Source organism: Podarcis cretensis (assembly GCF_951804945.1).
Source record: "Podarcis cretensis genome assembly, chromosome: 8".
In the NCBI taxonomy this organism is placed as follows: Eukaryota; Metazoa; Chordata; class Lepidosauria; order Squamata; family Lacertidae; genus Podarcis; species Podarcis cretensis.
In genome coordinates this window covers 91,015,584-91,043,369 of record NC_137177.1, presented here as the reverse complement: position 1 = coordinate 91,043,369, position 27,786 = coordinate 91,015,584, and the positions used below count along the sequence as shown (strand labels likewise).

At 43.1% G+C, this 27,786-nt stretch overlaps 1 protein-coding gene across 1 annotated transcript in view; it reads left to right on the top strand.

Moving 5' to 3' along the window:
- Nucleotides 1-24,116, top strand: part of PROM2 (prominin 2) — a 52,948-nt gene extending 28,832 nt beyond the window's left edge. The window contains exons 15-24 of the mRNA XM_079987454.1: nucleotides 4,953-5,099; nucleotides 5,251-5,322; nucleotides 6,948-7,040; nucleotides 9,013-9,066; nucleotides 12,945-13,025; nucleotides 14,459-14,527; nucleotides 15,476-15,565; nucleotides 17,303-17,409; nucleotides 20,829-20,918; nucleotides 22,758-24,116. Coding sequence (XP_079843580.1) covers nucleotides 4,953-5,099; nucleotides 5,251-5,322; nucleotides 6,948-7,040; nucleotides 9,013-9,066; nucleotides 12,945-13,025; nucleotides 14,459-14,527; nucleotides 15,476-15,565; nucleotides 17,303-17,409; nucleotides 20,829-20,892 — 777 coding nt within the window. The 3' untranslated portion in view covers nucleotides 20,893-20,918; nucleotides 22,758-24,116. The remainder of the gene's footprint in view (nucleotides 1-4,952; nucleotides 5,100-5,250; nucleotides 5,323-6,947; nucleotides 7,041-9,012; nucleotides 9,067-12,944; nucleotides 13,026-14,458; nucleotides 14,528-15,475; nucleotides 15,566-17,302; nucleotides 17,410-20,828; nucleotides 20,919-22,757) is intronic.
- Nucleotides 24,117-27,786: the final 3,670 nt, after the last annotated feature.

Sequence of the window (27,786 nt, the reverse complement as noted above, 5' to 3'; positions counted from 1 at the left end):
AATAATACAGTACAAACTCATCTTACATAAGGGTTATGTTCCAGGGATGGGGCATCTATGCAAAAACTGTATACTCAAGCCACCCTCTTGGAACCACCCCCATGTGACTATCCTTATCTTTCCGGAGCTGTGCACCAAGCAGGTTCTTGCCCCCTTGCGTATCGGGCTTTGGGATACTCTCACAAGATCTTGTGGGGGCCTTTGAGTTCCTGTGAGAGCATCATAGGCCCCCTAAGCAAGGCAGAGAGCTTCAAAGCTCTTTCTATACCAGGGAAACTCTCCACCGTCCATGCTTTAATTTGTGCAATTTCAACCACCGCCTACAACCATCTAAGGTCAAAATCGCACAAGTAAGCTGCAATTGTTCTGTACAAAAAAATGCAATATATGGGAAAGAAAAGAAGTAAGAAAAATGAAAGCACAGCATGTTAGAATTTCCGCAACAGGCAGAAAAAAAAAAAAAATTGAGCGGTCCGCCAAGACCCTCAGCAATTTTCAAGTGGTCCACGGTGGGGTAGAGTTTGAGAACTTCTAGCCTAGGATAGTCCTCTCTGCTGCTTTCTGCCCTCACCTGGCCCTTGAAGGGAGAGTTTTGCTCCTTGGGCTACAGGAAGCTGTGGAGAGGTGGCAGGAGACTCAAGCAAGCAGTCATGGGTTGCAGTGGAGCCTACCTTGATTCTGCTCTTTGGGATTTTGGATTCTCTTTTGGATTTTTTTTTTTTTTAAGAATATTTATTAAGATTTTACAAAGTCATAAATACAAAAATACATAGTAAAACAAAACAAAACAAAAACTCTCAGACAAAAATACAAAATACAGAAAACAAGAAAAATAGAAAAAAGAAAGTTAAAACAAATCCATTTTTTATAACTTTAAACTCATTAGCTTGTTTCTTTGACCTCCTCACACCTCCCCCTTTTTGTATTCCCTTTAATATAATCAAATCAGCAAATCCTTACCCTCTTTCATTTATCTTGACCCTATATCTTAACATATTATAACTCTATGTTTTCACCCATTATCAATTCTGTTTTGCATACTCTTTTTAACTTTGTTGCTAATGCCACTTATTTTCAATCCAGCATCATTTTAACATTCATTAATTTTACAGTGTTTCTGCAGGTAGTCTTTAAATTTCTTCCAATCTTCTTCCACCAACTCTTCTCCCAGGTCTCGGATTCTGCCAGTCATTTCCGCTAATTCCATATAGTCCATCACCTTCATCTGCCACTCTTCCAGGGTGGGTAGATCTTGTGTCTTCCAATACTTTGCAATGAGCATTCTTGCTGCCGTTGTTGCATACATAAAGAAAGTTCTATCCTTTTTTGGCACCAATTGGCTGACCATGCCCAGGAGAAAGGCCTCTGGTTTCTTCAAGAAGGTATACTTAAATACCTTTTTCATTTCATTATAAATCATCTCCCAGAAAGCCTTAATCTTTGGGCACGTCCACCAAAGGTGAAAGAATGTACCTTCATTCTCTTTACATTTCCAACATTTGTTCTCGGGCAAATGATATATTTTTGCAAGCTTGACTGGTGTCATGTACCACCTGCAGATCATTTTCATAATATTCTCTCTTAAGGCATTGCATGCTGTGAATTTCATACCGGTGGTCCACAACTGTTCCCAGTCAGCAAACATAATATTATGACCAATATCTTGTGCCCATTTAATCATAGCTGATTTAACCGTTTCATCCTGAATATTCCATTTTAACAGCAGGTTATAGATTCTTGAAAGTATCTTAGTTTTGGGGTCTAACAGTTCTGTTTCCAATTTTGATTTTTCCACCTGGAAGCCAATTTTTTTATCCAAATTGTAGGCCTCTCTTATTTGATAATAATGAAGCCAGTCTCGCACTTTATCTTTTAATTCCTCAAAACTCTGCAATTTCAATTTGTCTCCTCCTTGTTCCAATATTTCCCAATATTTCGGCCATTTGGCCTCCATATTGAGTCTTTTCAAAGCCTTTGCTTCCATTGATGACAACCACCTTGGGGGTTTATTTTCCAATAAGCCTTTATATCTTATCCAGACATTAAACAATGCTTTCCTGACAATATGGTTTTTAAATGCTTTATGTGCTTTAACCTTGTCGTACCACAAATATGCATGCCACCCAAAAGCATTATTGAAACCTTCTAAGTCCAAAGTGTCTGTGTTCTCAAGAAGCAGCCAGTCTTTCAACCAGCAGAATGCTGCTGATTCATAGTAAAGTTTAAGGTCTGGCAGGGCAAATCCGCCTCTTTCCTTTACATCAGTTAATATTTTAAATTTTATTCTGGGCTTCTTGCCCTGCCAGACAAATCTAGAAATATCTCTCTGCCACCTCTTGAAACAGTCCATCTTGTCCAAAATTTGCAGTGATTGAAACAGAAATAACATTTTTGGCAATACATTCATCTTTATAGCTGCAATTCGACCCAACAAGGAAAGCTTCAAATTTGACCATATTTCTAAGTCTTTTTTTCACTTCTGCCCAACATTTCTCATAATTATCTTTAAATAGGTTTAAGTTCTTAGCAGTCATATTAACCCCTAGATATTTTACTTTCTTAGCCAATGTTAAACCTGTCTCCTTCTGAAACCTCTCTTTCTCAATCGGTGTAAAATTTTTCTCAAGCACTTTAGTTTTTGACTTGTTCAGCTTAAATCCTGCCACATGACCAAATTCTTGAATCAATTCTAATACTCTTTTCGTACTAGATTCTGGCTCCTGTAACGTCAAAACTAGGTCATCTGCGAAAGCTTTCAATTTGTATTGTTTGGCTCCGACCTGAATACCTTTAATCAAACGGTCCCTCCTAATCATGTTCAGCAAAACCTCCAGGACCGAAATAAAAAGCAATGGGGAAATTGGGCAGCCTTGTCGTGTCCCTTTCTCTATCTTAAATTCCTCTGTCATCACATTATTGACTATTAACTTAGCCTTTTGTTCTGAGTAAATTGCACTTATACCATTTTCAAACCCTTGACCCACCCCCATTCCCTGAAGATTTTTCTTCATAAAACTCCAAGAAATATTGTCAAAGGCTTTTTCCGCATCTATAAAAATTAGAACTGCTTTGGTATTAATATTCACTTGCAACATCTCCAAGATGTTAATTATATTCCTCGTATTGTCGGACAAGTGTCTACCTGGGAGAAAGCCAGCTTGGTCCTTATGTATCTCTTCGACTAATACCTTTTTTAATCTATTAGCCAAAATATCAGCAAAAATTTTATAATCCACATTGAGCAGGGATATGGGGCGGTAGTTCTTAAGTTGTGTCTTTTCAGACTCAGTTTTCGGTATAAGTGTAATGTAAGCTTCCTTCCACGACTCTGGCGCCTTTCCCCCCTCCAAAATCTCATTACAAACCTCCTTTAGTGGCTGAATTAACCAGTCTTTCAAGGCCCTATAGTATTTGGAGGTTAGTCCATCCGGCCCTGGAGATTTACCCAACTGCATATTCTGAATGGCACCTTCTACCTCCTGTTCTGTAATTTTGTGGTTCAACATTGTCTTATTTTCTTGAGAGATTTTTTGTAATCCATTTGTTCTTAGAAATTGGTCTATATCAGTCTCTTTCTGTGGCCCTTGTGTATATAGTTGTTTAAAGTATCTCTGGAAGCACCTTCTAATCTCCAACGGGTTCTGTATGTTCTTTCCTTCCACGTCTAGGTTTGTGATAGTGTTTAATTTCTGTCTTTTTTTCATCTGCCAAGCTAGCAGTTTCCCGCATTTATTAGCCGATTCAAATGTCTTTTGTCTCATCTGCTTAATTTTCCATTCTACTTCCTGGTTTATCATTTTCATATATTGTACTTGATATAACTTTATTTCTCTCAGAATCTCTTGCGACTTTGGTTTCGCTCTTAATTTCTTCTCTCCTTCTTTTATTTTTTCCAAGATTTTATCTTTTTTCTCATTTTGAGTTCTCTTTTTTATTGCATTCTGTTGAATCAGAAACCCTCTCATGACCGCTTCGCTTGCATCCCAGATTACTCTTTTTTCAACCGTGGTATTCAAATTAACCTCAAAATAGTCTCTCAAGATTTTTTGGGCCTTCTTGGTAACCTCTTGATCTCTAAATAAGGTGTCATTCATCCTCCATCTGAAGGAACCGATTGGTGTTAGTTTCATCTCCATCTTCACTGCATTATGGTCGGAGCAAGTTTTTGGGCAAATTTCCACTTTTTGTATCTTAGGTGCCAGTTCTCTAGTTATCCATATTTGGTCAATTCTTGTCCATGTCATTTTGGCTTCAGAGAAGAATGTACCCTCTCTTCCAAGGGGGTTCTTAGTTCTCCAGATGTCAATTAAGTCCATATTGTAAGTCAATTCAGAAAAGGTTTTTGGCAGTCTGCCTTTAGTTACAAACTGTCTCTGCGACTTATCCATATTTGTAGATACCACTCCATTCATATCTCCCATCATAATAATGTTGTAATCCATATAGTCCAACAGTGTCTCATGCAATTTCTTAAAGAATTCAGATTTCCCCTCATTTGGTGCATAAACTCCTACAATCAAAAATTTTTCTCCTTGTGATTGAATTTCGATTGCCACAATTCTTCCTTGTTCATCTTTAAAAACAAATTTCGGTGATAGGCTCTCTTTAGCATAAATAACAACTCCTCTCTTTTTGACCTTGTCCGATGAAATAAACTCTTGGCCCAATCTTTTATTGATCAGTACTTTCCTATGTAGCCTAATCACATGTGTTTCCTGTAAACAAATTAAGTCCAATTGTTCCTTTTTTAATAAATGAAAGACTTTCTTCCTCTTCTCCGGGGAATTAAATCCATGAATGTTCCAACTTAATAATTGCAGAGACATGATGTAGTTATTCTATTTTCCTCCAACTGCTCCCAAAAGTTCTTCTTCTGACGGTGGTATTACTTTTTCTCTTTTGGATTTAAGTCATGGTGCTCACTTATGCCACCTTCCCACCTTTTGCTCCAGTACACTGCAGAGTTTCAGAAGCGCTTGGACAATTTCAATATCCGCTTTGAAAACATCGTCCTGTTAAATGCAGAAGGGAAGAAGGACCTGGAGACTTTCCGAGACAGCAGGATTGACCGGGTAGACTATGCAAACTTCAGAGCAGAGGTGAGAGGGAATGTATGGGAATCAAAAGCCTTGTCTCTCTCATGTTTCTTCCATCAGTTGCTGAGAATATTATTTGGGGATGCTTTGAATACTTGAAAATAATGCTATAGCAATGCTAAGTGTTACTCTTACTGCTACTCTTTTTTTCTAGATGCACAACCCTGTGGTGAGGACAAGCATTCAAGATTTGGCAGTGGAACTTGAGAGACTTAGCAAGGTTCAGGTAGGTATCCTCAGTTTACTGAGGCCTCATCTGCACTGTACCTTTAAAGCAATATTTCAACACTTTAAGCAGTTACGACTTCCCCCCAAGAATAATGGGAGCTGTAGTTCTTTATGGGTGCAGAAAGATGAGGAGACAGGAGGGGAGGCCTGATAAAGATGGCAGTTTAAGTTTTTTACCCCACTTACTTCCCCAAGCACTATCAATGCACCAACTAACCTTATAGACATTGAGAAACAAATAAAGAAACATGCAGCCTGGCAAGCGACAGGGTATCGTCTTCTATCCAGGAATGGGAGGAGAGCAAGCATCAGGTAATGGCCGCTAAACAAATAAAACTCCCAAAGAAATATGAAGCTATAACAAACTTTATCCTATCAGAAATGACTGCCCAACTAGAAAAATTGAGACGATCTATGTCAGGATTTAACTATGGAGGGGAGGGTAGCTATAGCCCCAACTAAATCAAGTGGGGAACAGCTTACAGTGGCAATGAAAACAGCAGACAAAGCCTTTGATAAACAGGGCAATAAAATTAAGCAGCTTCCTTTGTATACAAGAGACATTTAACTCACCTCAGGGTGCATGGTCTACTTGAATCAAATTTCCCACATGATACCAGGGGAAACATCAACCTGTCGGAGGCGATGTCAGGAAACTGGAACTTGCATACATACGACGTGGTTTTGAAATTTTTAAACCCATTTTGGGTTTTGGTATTTAAAGAGTTGAGTTTAATATACAAAATGGACCTACAACCTTCTCAATTTGCTTTACTTGGAGTAAGGGACACGTCTGCTCTAAATAACTTTTAACGTCCCTTCTTGTGGCAGCACGTATGGAAATAGCCATGCAATGGCCCCCTGCCTTGAGCTTGAACATTGAAGCATGCTACTCCAGAGCATGGGCAAGAGCCTGGCTGAAAAGCTGATGTGCCAGAAGTGTGCGACCAAAGAGAATTCTAACCCTCACCTTTTCTATATTGTGTGGCAACTGATTTTGGGTTGTGTGTGTCAAGAAGATTGTGTTTATAACCCACCGGGATATCATGGTAATATGTGGAAACATCTTTTGGAGTGAGCCATAAGAATTTGATCTGATATTTCTAAGCAAGTTGCTTGATGTGTTGTGAGTTATAGAATCAATGAATCATAGAATTGTACAGTTGGAAGGGATCCCAAGGGTCATACAGTCCAACCCCCTGCAATGCAGAAATTTATATTTTATGTGTGATGTGAAAAATGAAAATTTATTTTTTCTAAAAAATAAAAAATAAGGGTGCTGGAAGATGTTAGAAGGTGCCCTCCCCATTCCACTCACAGAGCTACAGTTCTCAGAGTGATTTAACAATTGTTCCCTCTTTGCAGGGAAATCTGGGAATTGTAGCTCTGTGAAGGGGAATACTGTAAGGAGTCTCATTCCAACTCTTAGCACCCTTAACAAACTACAGCTCCCAGGATCCTTTGGGGGGGGAAGCCATGACTGAAGTTGTGTCATAGTGCTTTGAATGTGTAATGTGGATAAGGCTTAGGTTGCAAGGGGAGGAGGAGAACAAATCAAGGGAGCTTTTTGCAAATTCCCAGCTTTGCCCTCTATCCAATCTGAACTATTGGTGTTCCCTGCAGAACAACAGAGCCCTGTTAGAACGACTCACTGAGGAAACTCGGAAGCTCAAGGAAATTCAGAATACGAAGGTCCTCACAATGGAGGACCTTGTGGTAAGTACAACATGTTACAGAAGAGATCCCCACCCTGGGCCCCTGCTATAGACGTCTTCGGTTTTCAGGCTTCAAGCTGAGGATGTGCTGAACCCCTGAACTGAATCTTTTTCAGACTTCCTTGAAATTCCTCGACAGTTTACTTGATTACACTCCCACTGCCACTGCCCCATGTTTGCTGCAAATGTAGCTTTAGCAAATATTTGTAGCTTCTTCATTGTTGTTTTTATCATTGTCAGCCTAGTACAGGTGAGCACTGGCTATTTTCATTGCATTTATATCCCACCTGTTTCTCCATGGAGCTCAGGGTGGCACACCTGGTTCTCTTCCGCATTTAATCCGCACAACACCCTGTGAGGTAGACTAGGCTGCGAGGCACCGACTGGCCCAAGGTCACCCTGTGAGCTTCATGGCTGAGTGAGGATCTGAACCCTGGTCTCCTAGGTTTTAGTCCAACACTCTAACCACTGCACAACACTGGCTATAGGTCAACAGCATACCCTCCAACAATTATCTGATGCAAATAGGGGCATCCTATTCTACATCAGAAAGCTTCTCCCCTGTTTGATCTCACTGCACACATAGACGTCCTATACAGGTCTACATTGGTCACCTTGAGCCAATTACAACTCTCTGCTGAACCTACTTCAAAGGATTGTTGTAAAGATTGTTGTGTGAGGGAAGGGATTATGTACAACACCTTCAACAGATAAAGGCAATGAATTAAAATTTTAGCTGTAGGGTGCCTTGAGTCCCTGTCAGGGAAAAGGAATACAGTGGTACCTCGGGTTACAGACGCTTCAGGTTACATATGCTTCAGGTTACAGACTCCGCTAACTCAGAAATAGTACCTCGGGTTAAGAACTTTGCTTCAGAATGAGAACGGAAATTGTTCTCCGGTGGCAGCAGAAGGCCCCATTAGCTAAAGTAGTGCTTCTGGTTAAGAACAGTTTCAGGTTAAGAACAGACCTCCAGAATGAATTAAGTTCTTAACCCGAGGTACCACTGTAATAATAATGAAAACTGTGAGACTGACGAGGAACATACCAGAGAGTAAATACCTGAACTTAGTGGGACTTACTTCTGAGTAAAAAGGATTGCAGTGTAACGCTGCACTGCACAGTCTTTACCCACCCAGTCACCTGGGAGTAAGCTCCATTGAATACAATGGGACTTACTTCTGAGTAGACAGTGTAAGGCTCCATTTACAATATAGGAATAAACATTCCACACATATCCTAAAAAATGGCTGGCTGCTGAAGAATTGCAATTGAAGAATCTAAAGTGGATTGGGTACATTTTCCTTCAAAATTATAGGAAGGGCCAGTGCCAAAATTTCCTTCATTTGATGCAGGTATTTTATTTTCAGTGTAAACAAGAGTCCATTTTTGCACCTACACCACACACACACACACACACACACACACACAAACACAAGCATGCAGCAAAGGCTCCTCTTTCCAAAAAGGACAGGGATGGGGATCCTGATCTCTGCACCACTTTTAATTGTTCTCCAAGATGTGGAGGGGAGGAAAAAGCAAAACCGGGACATTCTGGGATCAAATCAGAAACCAGGATGGCTTCTGTAATTCCAGGACTGTCTCTGGAAAATAGGGACACTTGGAGGGTTTGCAATAGGCAGGTTAGAGACTTTAAATGAAAACCTAGGAATGTGCTGAACTCCCTTGAAACATTTATTTAGTCTTAAAATTCCTCAGATTTTTTGCCTGAGACAGTCCACGCTTCTCAAAAAAACTTGTTTTGCTTCATTTGTAAGCCAGTCATATCTCTAAGCCACACGATGTGGCTTTGGCCCACATGACTTCTAGATGTGGAAAGTCTCCAAATTGTAGGCTGCAAATTTGGTTTTAGGTAAGGTGAAAGTGAGAGTTCTGGGTAGAGGGGAAAGCAACAGATCATGAGGGGAATGGTTCTTTTATGGGGTACGATTCACCTGTTCATTTTCTTATAGGCAAAGCTGAAAGAAAGTGTCGATTACTTATCAACGCTGGGACCTGGCTTCCAGGTATTTGTTGTTGTTGTTTAGTCGTTTAGTCGTGTCCGACTCTTCGTGACCCCATGGACCAGAGAACGCCAGGCACTCCTGTCCTCCACTGCCCCCCGCAGCTTGGTCAGACTCATGCTGGTAACCTCGAAAACACTATCCAACCATCTCGTCCTCTGTCGCCCCCTTCTCCTTGTGCCCTCCATCTTTCCCAACATCAGGGTCTTCTCCAGGGAGTCTTCTCTTCTCATGAGGTGGCCAAAGTACTGGAGCCTCAGCTTCACAATCTGTCCTTCCAGTGAGCACTCAGGGCTGAGTTCCTTCAGAATGGAGAGGTTTGATCTTCTTGCAGTCCATGGGACTCTCAAGAGTCTCCTCCAGCACCATAATTCAAAAGCATCAATTCTTCGGCGATCAGCCTTCTTTATGGTCCAGCTCTCACTTCCATACATCACTACTGGTAAAAACCATAGCTTTAACTATATGGACCTTTGTTGGCAAGGTGATGTCTCTACTTCTCAAGATGCTGTCTAGGCCTGTCATTGCCCTTCTCCCAAGAAGCAGGCGTCTTTTAATTTCGTGGCTGCTGTCACCATCTGCAGTGATCATGGAGCCCAAGAAAGTAAAATCTCTCACTGCCTCCATTTCTTCCCCTTCTATTTGCCAGGAGGTGATGGGACCAGTAGCCATGATCTTCGTTTTTTTGATGTTGAGCTTCAGACCATATTTTGCACTCTCCTCTTTCACCCTCAATAAAAGGTTCTTTAATTCCTCCTCACTTTCTGCCATCAAGGTTGTGTCATCTGCATATCTGAGGTTGTTGATATTTCTTCCGGCAATCTTAATTCCGGCTAGGGATTCATCCAGCCCAGCCTTTCGCATGATGAATTCTGCATATAAGTTAAATAAGCAGGGAGACAAAATGCAGCCTTGTCGTACTCCTTTCCCAATTTATTATTACAAGTTATATAGGTGGAGTGGGGTTCTTTGGGGTGCTAAAACTCATTCTCCAAGAGAATCCTCCAGGTCTGCACCATTCTAGTATGCCACCGGTAGTTTTAAATCTATTTATTTATATAATACATAATATATATTAACATGTTTCTGAAACCTCCAGATATATTCTTTTGGAGGTTGCTTGAATGACCTTGCTTTTCTGTAAATGTGAGTCAGCTTGCAAATTTAAACACAAGACTTCTTCTTTTTTTTTTTATTTGTCTATTTGGGATTCAGAAATATTAGAATAATCCTATTAGAACCAACACACCAGAACCTGAATGAGTTCTGAAAAAAATTAACATCAGTATTGTGGGTGACCAGATTGAAAAAATGCAACATATTGTCTTTTCAACGCTGCACTATCCGCTTCCGCTGCCTGTAGTTCTTATTGGTAGAAGAGAAGCCGCATAGCCTTTGGTCACTTCCAGACTGTCACTGTTTTCAAGGTGGTTGTGCTGGTCTCAGTTGCATGCCAGCAAGTTCCAGTTGCGCAATTGTAGCTGATAGGGCTGTCTTTCCCAAAGGATGTGTGTGTTTGCCATAAGGAAAGTGACGGGGGAATGCATTGGGAAGTGTGAGATAGTACTTGCTTGATGAAACATTACCTAATCTGCCCACAAATAGATCAGAATGGTTGTCTGGAAGTAACCTTTTTCTTGAAATACACATTTTAGTAAATTGGAAAGAATATCCACCCTTAAGTTTCTTCTTCAACAAATCTTGTGCAGCAAGGAGAAAAACAGTGGAATTCTCCAGGCAATTGGTTTATTGAGCATTCATTCAGCTTTGCTTGCACAAAGTTTATGTGCAGTTTAGATATAACAAGCGTTTATTCTGATTTATTTGCAGGAAGGTTATATGGCACTGCAGTGAGCATCCTTCCTGCATTTTTCTTGATTTGCTCACAAGTTGTTTACAAGTCTTTCCATTAGTCATTTGTTCATCTCGCACTTTTCAATGTGTTTCACCATAGCTTGCTCAATTGCAAAACGTTTTTACTGTCTTAAAGTAGATTTGCTGATACTTGGACAACATGTCAACATGTCTCTTTAATTGCACAAACCTATGTATTTGGCATGCGCTTGAATCTGTCCCACAAAATGCTGACATTCGGAAGAGCCGATGTGTCCAGAGTGCCTGTGTTCCCTAAGCAGCTGCCTTCCCTGCAGTTTCAGGCAGACACAGACACTTGTGGAGCTGAGACAAATTTAATCTGTGATCACATTTCTAATTAGTTTATCTACTAATTAAATTAATTAAAACTGGCAACCCTATTGGGCAATCTGGAGCAGGTTTACTCATAAGCAACACACACTGAGTGCAGTGGGAATTACTTCCTAGCAAGTGTGTTTAAGATTGCAGCTCTGGTAAATTTATTAATGGCCAAGGGGTTTGTAATATTATTATTATTATTATTATTATTATTACCCCACCCATCTGGCTGGGTGTGGCTTCCAACAAAATTTAAAATACAGTGGTCTGTTAAACATTAAAGGCTTCCCTAAACAGGGCTGCCTTCAGATGTCTTCTAAAAGTCTGGTAGTTGTTGTTCTCTTTGACATCTGGTGCGAGGGCATTCCAGAGGGTGGGTGCCACTACTGAGAAGGCCCTCTGCCTGGTTCCCTGTAACTTGGTTTCTTGCAGTGAGGGAACCGCCAGAAGACCCTCGGCGCTGGACCTCAGTGTCCAGGCTGAACAATGGAGGTGGAGACACTCCTTCAGGTATACTGGACCAAGGCCATTTAGGGCTTTAAAGGTCAGCACCAACACTTTGAATTGTGCTCGGAAACATACCCACCATCATCTTTAGCATAAATTGCTTATGCTTTTTGCTTTGTTGGTTCCTAATTTCCAAATTTTGTAGACATTGTATCTTTTCTTCCTGCTTCTTTTCTTCCTTCTGGTATCTTCAATAACAGCAAACTGGGCTTTGCACGTGTATTATCCATACCATCGCCATCTTACGTATTAAAACCCTATTGAAAGGAACTCTTCAAGTTCTGCGTATCTTTCTAAGCAGCATGCAGTGCCTCTTTTACTCTTCATTAGAAGCCCTTGCTTCTATTTAATTCACCACTGAGGGATTTCAGCAAGCTCATTCTGTAACTCCATCTTTCAAGGATTGTGACTGTAACAGGGTAATGAAGTGTAATCTAAATTCCACCACAAGCATCTTGAAAAATTATGCACCAAGTGGAAAGGTTGCTTGGGGGTATTGAACCATAATTACAGAGATAGAAAACTCCTTTCGATAAAAGAAAAGGTTCTGCATTTCCTTCATGTATATGTCAAATACAATATGTATTTTCTACACAGAAAGACTTTGCTGCTACAAAATGGTGTGAAGCCCATGTGTAGACTGTCATGTGTCCTGGGGTTCTATTATGCTTGTTTTTTTGCTGTATTAGTGTGGGTGGTGATGGCTTGTGACCGTGAAACACAAACATGTGCAACCAGCAGGCATGATGATCCACACCTGCCTTTGCCAACCTGGCACCCTTCAGGTGCTTTGGAGAACATCTGGAGGCACCAGGTTAGCAAAGGATGCATTGGAGGGAACCGAGGAAGAAACTGCAAGAGGTTGTCACTCTCAGCAGCCGCCCTGTGCTCCTTGTCACTTCTAGTTTCAGCCTGATTCATGGAGGGGAGGCCTGTCAATGGCTTTGTACATCATACAAAGTAATGTTTCTGAATGCCAGTTGCAGGAAACCATAGGAGGAGAGAGTGCTCTCGTGCTTGGGTCCTATTTGCAGGTTTCCCACAGGCATGTGGGTGGCCACTGTGGAAACAGGATGCTGGACTAGGTGGGCTATTGAGCTGGTCCAGCCACCTTTTGTGATGCTCTTATCATCTGTCAGCACTCCCCAGATTGCTAAACTTTCTCCCTGCTTCCCCAATAGGCTCAGATAAACAATACCGAGTCTCAGATTGGCCTTATTGAGAAGATGTTCCCCATACAGACTCGGAAAATCCTAAGGCAGGTGAGTAGAAGGAGAGGTGATGGCATTATTCAGCATATTTTGTGGCTGTAACAGAGGGTGAAATATAGGTGTGCATTGGTGTGCAAGAGCAGCAGCGGTGCTATCAATTTACCTCCTTTGCTGTTGAAATGGTACATCTGTCTTCAGCCAGAGGACTGCTGCTCCACATGTCATTGTTCTAGGAGGCACAAATGACACTGAGCACGTTCTGCAGCAAGTTAGGTCAAGTGAGCAGGAAACATGTCATGCATCAGGTGCTGCACACTTCTGAATTGCACCAGCCTATCCTGCTTGTGAAGCCATTTAATTAGCCACTGTGGGGAAGAGTACTGGATTAGATAGTAGGAGAGAAACTTGAAACTGAGACTACCTAACTGGTGGCTTCAGAAACAAGACACCGACCAAAATCAGCATTTTTCTAAATTTTGTAATGCAGTTCTCCAGCCAAGTAATGTCTACAGAATGGCATATACTAGGGTAAAGTGCATGAACATGCATGGTAGCAAAAATAACATAAAAATAACATAAAATATTACTGAAAGCTGTGTTGCAAAAATATGTATTTTGGGATAAATTCACAGTGAAATGATTTTTTAACATTGACCTTTTTTTTAATGGTAAACTGATGCTACAAGAATTTAACGTATGACTGCAAAGGTGAGAAACTGAAAGCAACTGAAATTGGTGCCTCCCTACTAGATGGGAGGAGGCCTGTTATAGACCCTGCCATAAAAGCTCTCAGTCCAGGACCAGAAACACAAGGAAGGGGAGAATGGGAGGGAAGCGGCAAAGGTGTTGTTGACAGCAAGGATGACCACTGTGGAAACCTCCCCTCGAATGGAAGGAAGGGAAGTGAGAGAAGGTGGAAGAGAATAATAAAAAGGCAAGGTTGGAAAGCAAGAGGAAAGTTAGGTTTCTAGAAGTTTTCTCAAGGAAGAAAAACAGAAAGTCAGTTGGATGTTTGTAGGAAATGTGTGTGCATTAGAAGAAACCAGGACTGACCAAAGCTATATGCTGTGTGTTCTCAAAGCACACATGGGCTGTATGAAGCAGCACTTAGAGTTACCAAGGGGCATGTCAGCTGCCCCACAGATTTCTGTGGTATAAAACAGAAGCAGCTGAGTGACTTGTCCAAGGCCATTTAGTGAATGGATGGCTGAAAGGGGATTTGAACCTAATGCTGATCATTTGATAGCTGGATCTGTGTAAAAACACTTTTTGCAAATGGGCAACACGTGCAGTCTGCTTCCAATAAATGTGAACTGCAACCTAGCTAACAACATATATTTGCAACATAATTTTTGTGTAGGAGCAATCTTCAATTTGGAAGATAATGCATTAATTGGTGGAGGAACAGGGGTGGGGCATCTCTGATTACCCTCTTGAGAAGCACTGGTTGGAGTCCTTCAACCTGCACCTCCTTTCTCCTCCAGGAGCTGGATTGCTTTGTAAGAAAAGAGGTGGGGTATGTCTCACAGTACCTGAAATGGCTGAGGAGCGTGGTAAGTATGAGATTCTTTTGTACCCGAGTGGTGCCTCAGGAGTGAGATGGTGCTGAACAGAAGTGGCAGCGACCACTGGACAAACCTTGCCTTGGGGTGGGGTGTTGATCAGGTGTATTAGAAGGGCAAGATGCCTGTTGTGGGAAATGCATCACGAGGACAGAAGAAGGGAAAGTCGTGTATTAGTGAAAGGGCCAGCTGGATGAAGCCAGCATAATTCAGGAAAGAAATTGCCTGCATGGAGGCCTCTGTGACTTACTGGAGGCTTGCAAATGCCAGTTGTTCATTAATTGAGATTTTTAATGAATTCACCAAGTCTCCAGTTGTAGTTTAGGCAGAAGTAGGTGGGCTGCTTACCAGTAGTGATAGGGGTGAAGTGGTAGGGAGATTAGCGCAGTGCTAACACACCAACAGGAGCACCAGATTGGTTATGCCATGTGTTTGCACCACTGCAACTACCCTACTGCCTCGCCTCTTCCCCTTTGCCTCCTGATAAGCAACAAGGACCCACCTGCTGGGAAGCTGGTGTTAGTGGATCTGCTTTGCCTGGTAAGCAGTTTCTGAGTTTGGGTGAAAAAACAATGTAAGAAATCTACTCACCTGTATTCTGTCTCTGGCCACTTCCATTCCAGGTGACCTGTTTTTAAAGCAGTGATTACAATTTGTTTGTGAGTTATAGGATGCTTCAACAAGCAATTGTTATTCCTCACTATCCAGGGTATTAACCCCTCATTTTCCTTAGCGCAAATATCCAGGGTTTTTTTGGGGGTGGGGACAGGTTTGTTGTACAAGAATAACAACTTTAATAGTGCAAGCTGAATTTGTCAGTATGTGACTGAATCCTGCCCCAAAATAGTGACAGTCTGGAAGCACCTTGTGAGCCTCATTCTCCATGCACTGCTTAAACAAGTTGTGATATGCGCAAGCAATTCTCCTTTTCTGTTCCAGCTAACTGAGGATGTTGCATCATGCAAACCCTTCTCCACTGCTCTAGACAATGGCCGGGTGATTTTGTGTGATCGTATTGCAGATCCCTGGGTAAGTGTTCCAGATAGTTCCTCTACTGTCTAAAATTTGCTGGCACTCTTCCTCTTTGCCTTTTGCTTGATGTGTTTCCTCAGATCCAGGGTGTGGCTAATCAGGCCTCCCAGGCCTCCCCGCTTGGCCTATGAGGTTGTGACAGGGCAGGTAAGGACAGGGCTAAGGACCCTCTGCAGGCATGCCAGGATTAGGGACTCCCAAGCAGGGGCTGCAGCCACTCCTGACAAAGACCTAGCCTGACTCACTATTGCTATTGTTTCCCAAAGAAGGTGGCAATGGACAGCCTTCATCAGGGCAGATTCCCTGCTTTGATTGAATCTGCGCAGAGTGCCCAAACCTGTGGGAACCAGGAATGTACATGAGCAGCATTTGGGAGACTTGCACAAAGCTCGCACAGTGGTTAGACTGTGTCTGGTCTTGAACATTTGTTATAGGGAAGGGTGTGTGTAGAAATTAGCCGAGTTGGAGCATTATGGCTGACAGCAGGAAGTCTCTCTCAGCATCTAATGCCTCTGTTCAGAGACCTGCACTGGTTACTGATTCAGTGTGCTAGTATAGAAATCCCTTAACCACTTGAAAGCAGTTTACCTGCGAGATTGCCTTTCCCCCACATGCACCCTTCAGTCTGTGGAACTGCCACCATTTCAGGTTCCACATAATACTCCTTACACAGTTGCAAGAAATCAATCTTTCAGTGTGGCAGAGCCCTTTTTTCTTTAGGGACACCAATCCAGACATTCTAGGACGCGGGTGGCACTGTTGTCTAAACCACAGAGCCTAGGGCTTGCTGATGAGTAGGTTGGTGGTTTGAATCTCTGTGACGGGGTGAGTTCCCATTGTTTGGTCCCAGCTCCTGCGAGTCTAGCAGTTCGAAAGCACGTCAGAGTCCAAGTAGATACAGTGGTGCCTGGCAAGACGAAATTAATCCGTTCCGTGAGGCTCTTCGTAAAGCGGTTTCTTCGTCTTGCGAAGCAAGCCCATTGACAGCTTAGCGGATTAGCGCTATTAGCGGTTTAGCGGCTTTTAGCGGATCAGCTGATAAGCGGCTTATCAGCGGATCAGCTGATAAGCGGCTTAGGGCTTAGGAAAGGGGGGGGGAGGGAAAAAACCCCGCAGGAACTCGCAAGACATTTTCGTCTTGCGAAGCAAGCCCATAGGGAAATTCGTTTTGCGAAGCGCCTCCAAAACGGAAAACCCTTTCGTCTAGCGGGTTTTCCGTCTTGCGAGGCGTTCGTCTTGTGGGGCACCACTGTAAATAGGTACCACTCCGGTGGGAAGGTAAACAGTGTTTCCATGTGCTGCTTTGGTTCTCCAGAAGCTGCTTAGTCATGCTGGCCACATGACCCGGAAGCTGTCTGTGGACAAACCCCAGAGTCGTCTGAGACTGGACCTAACGGTCACGGGTACCTTTACCTTTACCTTTATCCAGACATTCTGGCAGCAGCAGTAGTGTGTTTTAATCTGATTTTAGCTTATCATTGACACTGATTATTTTTTGAATGCTTTAAACAGCTGCTTTCAACAGTTTATACTGACAATATTACTGTTCTATTTGTTTTGTAAGCCACTTTGAGGTTTCTCTTGACAGCCAAAGGGTATATGAATTTTATGAAGGAATGAAATACTGTATGAAAGTAAACTTTTCATTTGGCGATCTGCCAGCCATGGTGTCCATGTCTTCCCAGAGGATGGAGCCCATCACCAGGGTTTGTCTCTCTGTGCTTCCTCCCCCAGAATGCCTTCTGGTTCAGCCTGGGCTGCTGTGCCTTCTTCCTCCTCCCCAGCATCTTCTTCGCCATCAAGACCACCAAGCACTTTCGTCCCATCCGGCACCGATTAGTGTAAGTGTTGGGCACAGGCGCGGGGGGGGGGGGGGGCTTTGGGGGCGGCCTTCACATTCAATTCAATTCATCTGCTTATTAGATAATTTGCACACCAGCCTTTGCTGTACAACCCCCTGGGTGACTGCCAACAATGAAACAGCATGGAGAAGAAAAGATAAAAGCACAGAAATAGCAGCCATAAAACCATATTATCCGGCACGGCTGTAGCTCAGTTAGATGCTGTGATGGGCGCAGGGGCATGGGGGCCTGCAGGGTGAAATTGGGAGCAGGGACCACAATCCATTTTTTTTTAAAATAATAATATTTATTCAGGTTTTTTAAAGATTACAAAGAAAACATGAGAAAACAAAAAACAAAAGAAAAAATACACAATACAACACAAAACAGAAAATACAAAGAAAAAATACTATCATTAAAAAAGAAAAAAGAAAAAAGCAATTTAAATCCTTTGCATAACAACTTCCCTTTTACTTATTTTCTTGACCTCCCCACACCTCCCCTTTCTGTATTCAGATTCAGATTTTTATTTCAGCAAGTCCTTTCAACCTTATTTTTTTAACTTAATAATTTATTTTAATATGTTATTATTTTACTTTCTCTCTTTCATCCATTTCCTCGGTTCATTTTTGCTTAATCCTCTATATCTAATCATTTTTCCTTTATATCCTTCCAACCTTATTTTCATTTGATTTAATTCATCTTAAAAACCACTTTTACTTTATTCAATCTTAACTCTCATCCAAACTTAGACATCAATACTTATTCTTAAACCATTTCTCTAAGGTCGACCAAGTTTCCCTTCCACGAATTTTCCCAATTTTCATACAGATAACAAAACAAAAAGAAAAACAAATTATAATTATATACCCTTTGAGTTCCCAGTTTCTATTCCACCCATTCCCCCTTCCCGGTTCCAGTCCCCCACATGTGTCCATCAGTCTCAATATACAATCAGCCTGGAGATCTTAAATCCAAGGCTCTTAATTCTCTCTCACTTCCTCTCTGCCGGTCTTTTTGGTAGTCCTTAATATTGAAAACCAAATCTCGGGGAAGCTCCGGCCCAACAGGATCCACTTTTCTTCCATCCAGGCCTTCATACTTAAAGATGAAGCCTATGGGGTATTCCAGATCTTGTTTCATACTCCTTTTAAATCCAAATGTCCCCAAAGCTCCAACTTCCACCTTAATCAAGTTTGTAATCCTTAGGTCTTCAGATCTCCACATAAGGAGATCTCTCCATTTTTCACTCTCCAATTCAGGCCAGACTTTCCACATCAAGTTTTTATTTTCCTTTATTGCCATCATGTCAGGCCTCAAATTACAGCTCTCCTTTGACGTCTGCAAAATTACAGCTCCCCCTTCCTTTTCTTCAGGGACAACATATATCTCAAGGCTCTCAAATTTCTCTATTTGTCCAGTTAAGTAGGCTTCCTGCGTCAGATCCTTGTCCTTATCAAATTCAATGAAGCTATTCACTGTTAAATCTAAAGCTGTAGCATTTGTAGCCAAAACATCAATTTGACCTTGCAACTTTCCCAAGAGAACAAATGCTCTGTTCAGTTCAGCCTGTATTTTTCCTCCTCCGGCCATTCTTTGTAATGTCCCAAAACCCCCTCTAGGGGAGTTTTAGTTCCTTGATGTTCCTTTCAGCACAAATCCAAAAGTCCAGTTAGTTTGTATCAGCCCTTCATTTTTCAGGAGCAGATTGTAACAAAATATAACCAGCAGAAGCAACAGAAACAAAGTCCTCTTTTTGCGTCTTGACAAGTAACTTGACAGCTGTCAAGATCTTCTATACCTCATCACCAGACTCTCGCGGGACACTCCCGGGTCCGGGGTGGTGGTGCTTTCGCTCCCAAATTTAGTTCTTTTTCTGCAGGCTCCCCTGCCTCCAATAAAATTCTTATGGTGCCAAACCGTGAAATTAAAATCTTTTACAAAAAAAAGAAGAAGAAAAATTCTCCTCGACCTTAGTTAACCGGTCCTTTGCTTTAAATTGTTTACAGAGAGGGAAGGCTGACTTCCTGTTTAGACCTTCCCCGATCGTGCCGAATTTAAAGAAAAATTTTCTTTGAAGTTCCAATTTCCGTACTACTCACGGGTTGTTGCTTTAGAGTCCAAATGTTCACAAGAAGAAGTCGGCGCTCTCCGACAAACGGCTATGCGGCTTCACTCTGCGGGAGAAGCAATCGACTCTCAGCACCGCGCTGTCCACCCCGTCCTGTTCCGGAGCCTTTAAAAAGGCTCCTTCGCGGCTTGGGGGGCGCAAATGGTCCCGCCGAGTCCCCACGCTCACAGGCTTCACCCGCCTGTGATTTTTTGAGGGTCCCCGCTTCGCCGCAGCGGTAAGACCCGATCCCGCGGAGCCGATCCCTCCGGAGCTCAGAGGGAATCCGCCATTAGTCGTTGGCGCTAACCCGGAAGTCCAGCAGGGACCACAATCCAGTACCCTGTGAATGACCCATCAGGCCCAGAGGCCTTATGGACACCCAGTGGCGTTGCGTGGGGGGTGCAGGGGGGGCCGGCCGCACCGGGCACAACATCTGGGGGTTAGGGTTAGGGGGCGCAAATCCACGGGTTAGGGGGTGCAAATTACTTGCCTTGCCCCGGGTGCTGACAACCCACGCTACGCCACTGTGGACACCCACAGTGTTTCCTCCCACTCTGTTAAACAGAGAATAAAAGTCATTGATTTATAAGAGCCACATATGTCAGCCTGTTGCCACATATCCCATGGCCTTATTTAACCTTTTTAATCAATACCTGTTTTATTAGCCTTCAAACCTTTTACATGACAGGTGTTCTACCGTCCCTTTTAAAGGTCAGTGTTGCCTCTGTAACTCCACTTAGGTGGAGACCGTCATGCAAGTCAATGCAGTATACAGTGGTACCTCGGGTTACATATGCTTCAGGTTACATACACTTCAGGTTACAGACTCCGCTAACCCAGAAATAGTGCTTCAGGTTAAGAACTTTGCTTCAGGATGAGTACAGAAATCGTGCTCCAGGCCCCATTAGCTAAAGTAGTGCTTCAGGTTAAGAACAGTTTCAGGTTAAGTACGGACCTCTGGAACGAATTAAGTACTTAACCCGAGGTACCACTGTAAATTATCTTCTCATGAGGCTGCTTCCAGGCTAGTCTTTGGAGACCCTTGTGAGTATTTTCTTCTTGAGGAAATGAGCAGGTGGCAAATTTGAAATGTCACTTTTTTCTTCATGTTATATAACCTGTCATTGCCCTTCATAATCTATTGTATTGAGGCTGTGGTTTGCAATTTGGGAGTAATTCTTAGTTGGCCATAATAAACATCCTACCTTCCCCAAAACAAGCTAATGAGGTGAAATAGCTTCACAAATTTGTATTGTCACTTCTCCCCAAACCTCTCATTTGTGTTTTTTCCCCATGTTGTGTCTAGCTCCACTGGATCAGAGGAAACTTACCCCTTCCATATCCCACGCGTCACGTCTCTGCGACTGTAAGCAACTCCATGTGTTCAGATATCCAGGTGAGAGAGATATGCGTTCTCTGGGGATCTGTGATCCCTGGGCTGCTCATGCGCACGTTCTTCCCTCTTTCTGCCACAGGATCATCAAGTGCAAAGTTGCCACAATAGCTCAGAGAACAAAACTTCTGGGCACCTTTGCTAGTGTGAGAATCTCAGAGGCACCAAGTGCTCTTTGACAACATTCAGCTTTCCCAGGTTAAGCTCTTAAAATTACAAAAATGGCACCAAGGTAATAATTACTGCTTAAATACTTTCCTTGCTCCTTTCTAGGCATTTGGAAGTGCCTCAGATTCCTGTAGATAAAACTAAAATACTGTGCTTACTGAATCTCTGAATGGCAAGAGACTCTACCAGGTGTTCCTGAAGTTTAGTTTCCTTGGAATGAGGGTCAGTGGAGATTGCAATGTATTTAGAATATATTGTTTTATTTAAACACATACACAACATGAGCATAGGATGGAGGGGTGCACAGCATTAACACCCCAACGGATCTTGCTTCCCCATTACGGACTTGTTGGCAGGAGTCCCTCTCCTGCCTTTTTTGTTACCTCCCCAAAAATCTAGCTAGGAATTTCCCTTCTTCCACAAAGACAAGCCCTGGTTTTAGAGAAAGGCAACTGATATTGGATCTGCCCCCTGCACATTCAGCCCTCTCAAGTCAAGTCTCTCTGTGTCTCCTTTCAGTTCAGCCAAAACGCACAGACACGGCCCCACTTGCCCTATTGTTCCAGCCAGGCGAGGTGGGAAAAGCCCACCTATTTATCTCTATGGCAGCAAGGCTTACACTAAACTGCTGATGTGAGAGTACCTAGCTGAGTTGCTAAGGCCATTAACTTTACATAGGAATTGGTTTGACCAGTAAGTACCGTATTTTTCGCTCTATAACACGCACCCGACCATAACACGCACATAGTTTTTAGAGGAGGAAAACAAGAAAAAAAATATTCTAAACGAAACAGTGGATGTATGGTTTTTGTGGTTCATGCTGTGGCCACAGACATGTGATCTGACGGTGAGTTTGGGGTAGCCCAGTGCAAAAATGCTGAGGATCCATGTGGATCCATGCTTTGTAACCATGTTTTTGCACCACTGCGGCCCCAGGCAACAGTGGGTGCGTGATTTTTTTGGTGCAAGCTGTAGCCATGGACATGCTATGTGATCTGATGGTGAATTTGGGGTGACCCAGTGCAAAAATCCTGAGGATCCATGTGGATCCGTGCTTTGTAACCAGGCTCTCTGTCCCTCTCTTCTCCCCACTCAGTGGCTCTTCTCCCGCTTTGCTGTTTCAAAACGAGCAAAGCGAGCCACGGAGGAGGGAAGGAAGGGGAACCATGGATCCTCTGCTCACGACTGCAGCAGATCCCCCCACCATCCGTAGGCATTCGCTCCATAACACGCACAGACATTTCCCCTTACTTTCTAGGAGGAAAAAAGTGAGTGTTATGGAGCAAAAAATACAGTAGGTCTTTTTCTACTGGATTCTAAACCTCACAGGCCAGTAAGCGACCCACTGATATCATCCAATCCTATAACAATCCCTCCAAGCCTATAACAAACTAGTTTTTCTCTCTCCTGTTAATAGTACAACAGATGAAAGTGAGGGCCAGGGCCATTTTGCTGTCTAGGGAACAGATAAGCACACAGAACCTTTAGGAGCAGCTCTTCTTCTCTCCACCTTAACCTGTTAAATGGCAGCTGTCATGTCAAGCCTGCTCAAATAATCCAGCTGGAGTTTCCGACTGAGATTCCTGATGCCTTTCAGAACTCTGCTAAAATCAATTAGGCCTGTCTGCCTATAGAGCCCCTCACCCAAACCATACTCATGTTTTTCACTTGCAGGAATCACCATGGGAAAATGGCCGGATCCTTCCAAGGGTGGCCCTCTGCGCTGCGTGGGGTTGATACTGAGCTATTCATGAAACGACTTCTCTTGGACTCAAAACTTTTTATTCCCTCGCTGTTATTCATCTCATCACAAATTTGCTTTCCTTCCAAGTATCCCTTGCTCAAAGAGAGAGAGTAAATTTGTAGATGATGGCAAGGTGGTTGATGTCCTCTTAAGCCTTTCTGTTGCAACCTGGTATGAGGCCTGTTTCACCACTTGGCAGGTTACTTTTTAATAATAACATAGATGAGACTGAGTAGGGATGGAGGGTTCTGTAGATTTCAGTTCTCACAGTTTCTCGTTTTTCAAATCTTAAATTCACTTCTCCACATTTCTGCAGCACATTTGTGCATTTTTTTAAAAAAACCACATCATGATAATTCATCAGCATGTTAGTTGATCTTCCCCTGATAAGCATAATACTATAAGCAGTGTGCTGTTTCCCTTAATATATGCTTTTTTGTAAGCACTCTTTCTTGGAGAACTGCATCACAAAATTTCAAATTCGTGAGAATTTTGAGGCACAGCTGTGTTTCAGTTTGCATATTAGATTCAGCTTTGAATGCATCCTGAATCAGTTTCCTTCTCCACTTCTAGGGTAGGAGGAATCCCCCATCTAGCAGGCGGCAAGAACTGTGGTTGTGCTGGCCTGGTGTGTCTGCGGGAGTTGAGGTTGCCAAAATAATTCCACATTGTCAAAAGTATCCACCTCCTCCCCTGATCAAAATCTCAGATTTCAATTTAAGAATATTTATATAAGAAATAGTGAAATGTGGGATGAAGCAGAAAACAGATAGGCAGCATTAAGAGAGAGAGAGAGAGAGAGAGAAACAAAATAATTTATTCCCTAACCTAGCTTAGAATACACAGCAGCTTCCAGGGTCTGACCCCAATACCTTCTACATGCAAGGCAGGTGCTCAACCAGCAGCCACTGAGCTGTATTCCTCCCCTGTGTTCTTCCTCCGTGATGCTGCCTTCCATGTATGCACAAAGGGGTAATGCAGTGCTTATTTTTAGCAAAATTCTCTCTGCATGCCACACCAGCAAGAAGCAATTCAGACACTGCTTTCCCCTGGTGCTATGCATGTAGGAGTGTTGCTAAAAATAGACATGTTATTCTGTCCTTTGGATGTGCATGCCTCTGCATGCACCACGCAGAAAGAAAATGGCCCGCTCCCACGTATGCATGAAGCTCCTGCCATCTGAGCCCTTTAGGGACAGCAATCTGCCAGTCTCGTGTATAATAATGGCTGCAATTTGCCCCAATCGGTTTGGGAACGTTGGCCTATTAATAAATAAGGCACTTTGGAAAGATGTGGCTATCAAAAGTTTTTGTTGCATGTGTGTCTTTGGGGAAGAGCAGGGGATGATTTGGGAAACCCAGGAATGTCAGAGGTTGTCTCATGCTGAGTTAGACCAGGGGCTCATCTATCTTAGTATTCTCTACACTGACTGGCAGCTGCTCCCCAGGGTTTGGGACAGAGGACTTTCCCTGCCCTACAACTGGGACTGAACTTGGGGGTTTCAGGGAGCTGTGGTCTTTCCCCCTCAAGACATAGCCTTGATATTTTTGATAAAAATATGTGTCATACCAGGATGAAGGCATAACAAGTAGCCATGAACAAATTTCTCAATTTGTATCAAAAATATAACCTCCACTGATTAATCTGAAGGACAGGAAAACCCATATTGTATTGAAATTTCTATTTCCCCCATCAGTAGCCAGCCAGAGGTGCAGATGCTTTTGTCCAAAACATGTGGAGGGCACCAGATTGGTGAAGCTGCCATGCAAAATCCAGAAGTCACTTGTGAGTTGCCAGTGCACCAGTGCCTTCCTGCAAATAAGGCCAGGCAATTAGAAATACAAAAAAATCTGGAGGTAACTTTAAACGGGGATAATTTCATAAAAATTCCTAAAGTAGGCTTCCTCAACCTTGGCCCTCCAGATGTTTTGAGACTACAATTCCCAGCATCCCTGACCACTGGTCCTGCTAGTTAGGGACCTTGGGATTTGTAGGCCAAAAACATCTGGAGGGCCAAGGCTGAAGAAGCCTGGTTTAGATGAAGGATCACTACTGATGTGTGCAGTCACACCCTGCTTTTACATATGACAAAAAGTCTTGCCAAGTTTTTTAAGTGTTTCAAAACCTATGTAACATGCCTGAGCAAAGGTGGCAGCGTGTCCAAAGAAATGTGCCTCACTCCTATAGTATGTCCACATTCGTGGCTTCAAGCACAAGGAGGTCTTTTTCTCTGCTGCATTTCAAGTTGCATTTCTACACAAGGGAGGGGGTGGGGATGTCTCCACTGTCACACATGACCTTTTGGTTTCCCTGCCCCTGCAACCTCCCACCCCCTGAGGAATTAATGAAACTGTCCTAGGCACATGGGCACTCAGCTGCAGATGCATAATGGCTTTCTCAAATGTACACACCGTTATTAAGAAGCAAATTGCAGCTTAAGTTTTCTAGCTGGGCTGAAGCTGATTTGAGAGAAAGGCATCAAACAGCAGTATTTGTCAAGAAACTACAGCATCAATATGGATTGTGGCTAACGTCACGCAAATGTGGTTTCAAAAACTAGCAGTGGAAATGCGGAGTAAGTGGTCATGTGAACATGCCCTGAAAAACAATTATCTGTTTCCCAGCCTGAAATTTTCTAGAATACTAAATCTTACTAGATCTGGCAACATTTTGTTTTCTCTTAAACCAGCTGAGTGCAGTCAAATTTAGCTACCTTCTGGCAGGGCATTTGAATACAACAGCAGTTTTCTCTGGCAGGATTAAATCTGCTGAAAGCTATAATCGGCCAAATGTTTCAGTTTAGTTTGTTATAATCTGTTGGAGCTTTTTCAAGTGGTAATTTTTATAGCTGGAGATTATTATTATTTTAAGGGGGGGGAGGTTTATAAAAGGACCTTATGCCAGGCTTTGTCAGCCAGGTGCCCTCCAGATGTTTTAGACTCCCAAGTGCTGTCAGGTCCAGCCAGCACGGCTGCCCTCCCATCAGTCCCAGTGTCGTATGGCTGGGCTGACTGGGGCTGATGGGAACATATGGAGAGTGCCAGGCTGGCAGTGTCTACCGTACACTCAAGGCAGTTAAGCATATGTCTGTGTGTTTAAAAAAAGGAAATAGTTTTGAAAATGACACTAAAAGACATTGCCAGTTAAAAAAAGGCAGCCCAGAATAAAACATTTTTCATCCTTTCTTCAGAAAGAGCTGCTTGAAGTCTGCTCCCTTTGTCACTTCTGATGAACGGCCAATTATACTTAATAGTTTGGATAGTGCTCTTTTGTGGAAACACATTATTCACCCTCCAACATGCTCCTGCTTAAGTGGACCACTGCTCCCTCTCCTTGGCCCTCCATGGCTCATGGCTGTTACTTCTCCAAAGCCCTCAGCCAGCTAAAGTCACCAGCTCCCTTAAACAGGAAAGGGGATTCTCTCCTTTGCTGCCTCCAGGGCTCCCCTGGGATCCTGTGCAGCACTATTCTAGCCCTCTGTCTGGCCCTTGGGACTCTGCCCAGGCACCCCTTCAACCCCACCCCCTGCTCTTTCGCATGGCTGCATAGAGGACACTGAGGGAGGAGGGAGTGTGTGTAGAAGCTACCTGCTGTGCAAAGGTAGAATTGGGCCCACCCATTTCTGGCATGTGGCCCTCAGAAGGTTCCCCAGAAGGGCATGTGGCCCTTGGGCAGAAAAGCCCCCCCCCTTCTCTACAGTGCTATCTCTCTTTCACCCCCTTTTCAAATCACTGTTCTCATAGCATATATTTTCCATTAAGGCTTTGGCTCAACCTCTAAAGTGCTCATCTCAAGTGTTTAAAGAGCATCCCACAATCCCTTTGGCTCAGCTCCAATGGCCCCCTTCATCTCCAACAGAAACTGGTCCGCAGCATGTGGGGCTGCACTCGCTCATGGCCATCCTTTGCTAGCCCTGCCCACCCCTCTCTCTGCCTTCTCCATTGCGGAAGCTGTTGAAATGCAGGTTGTAAGCAGCCTGAGAAGGAGAGTGTTTTGGCTTGTTGTGTGCACAGGACATAGCAATCCCCCCCATTTTGCTGATGAGGAACGAAGGGTGAGAGAGCAGCTTGCCCATGACACTCATCCGATTCCTAGACAAACACTGATTCCAAAGCCGGATCCCAGCACGGTGTTCTAGGGCTTCGTCTTGGAGTAGGGGAAGCCACAGCCATGGGTGGCTCAAGAGCATTTTGTGCTTGTGGACAAAGCTGGGTTCTCACAATACGTTTAAAGTACATCTCCCCACTCAAGAGAAGAATCCGGTCATTTCTTCCTCCTAGGGAAGAATCAGTTTTGATTCTCTCAGTTTCTATTTGTTCCATTTAGTTCTCCACATTTCTGCAGCGATTTGCACTTAACAACAACAACAAACACCTCATGAACATTATTCAGCCTTTTGGTGTGAATTTGTCCCAATAAATACATTTTTGTATACAGTTGTTTTTTTTACTAATATGAAGGAAGGCTGTGTGTCGGGTCTCATATTGTTTTGGAAAGTGCAAATTTGATCAATTTGACTTTAAATGTAAAACAAATAACATTCTCCCCATTCCCTGCCCCTCAAAGAGCTGCAATTCCTGGCACTCTTAACATTAAAACTACTATTTCCAGGATTCTTTGCAGGGGAAGTGGTTTAAATGTGCTTTAAATGTATGGTGTGTAAAGAGTCCAGCATGACTTGTTGATGAGTCTACTGTAACTTCAACACTTGTGATGGGACAGCAGCTACCAGAGGGGCTGCTTAGCTCTGCTCTTCTGCACCTCACCGCAGCTGCAGTCCACTCTCCAGCCTCTGCCACTTGAGGCAGCTGCCTCACTCGGCCTAACAGTTGGGCTGCCCCTGCCAAAGGGCACCATTTCTCAGCAGCCTTGAGCTCCCACAGCTTCCTATGTGTTAATTAACTATCATTATCATAACCATTTATTTAGTTATTTTATTTATTTATTTATTCTGCCCTT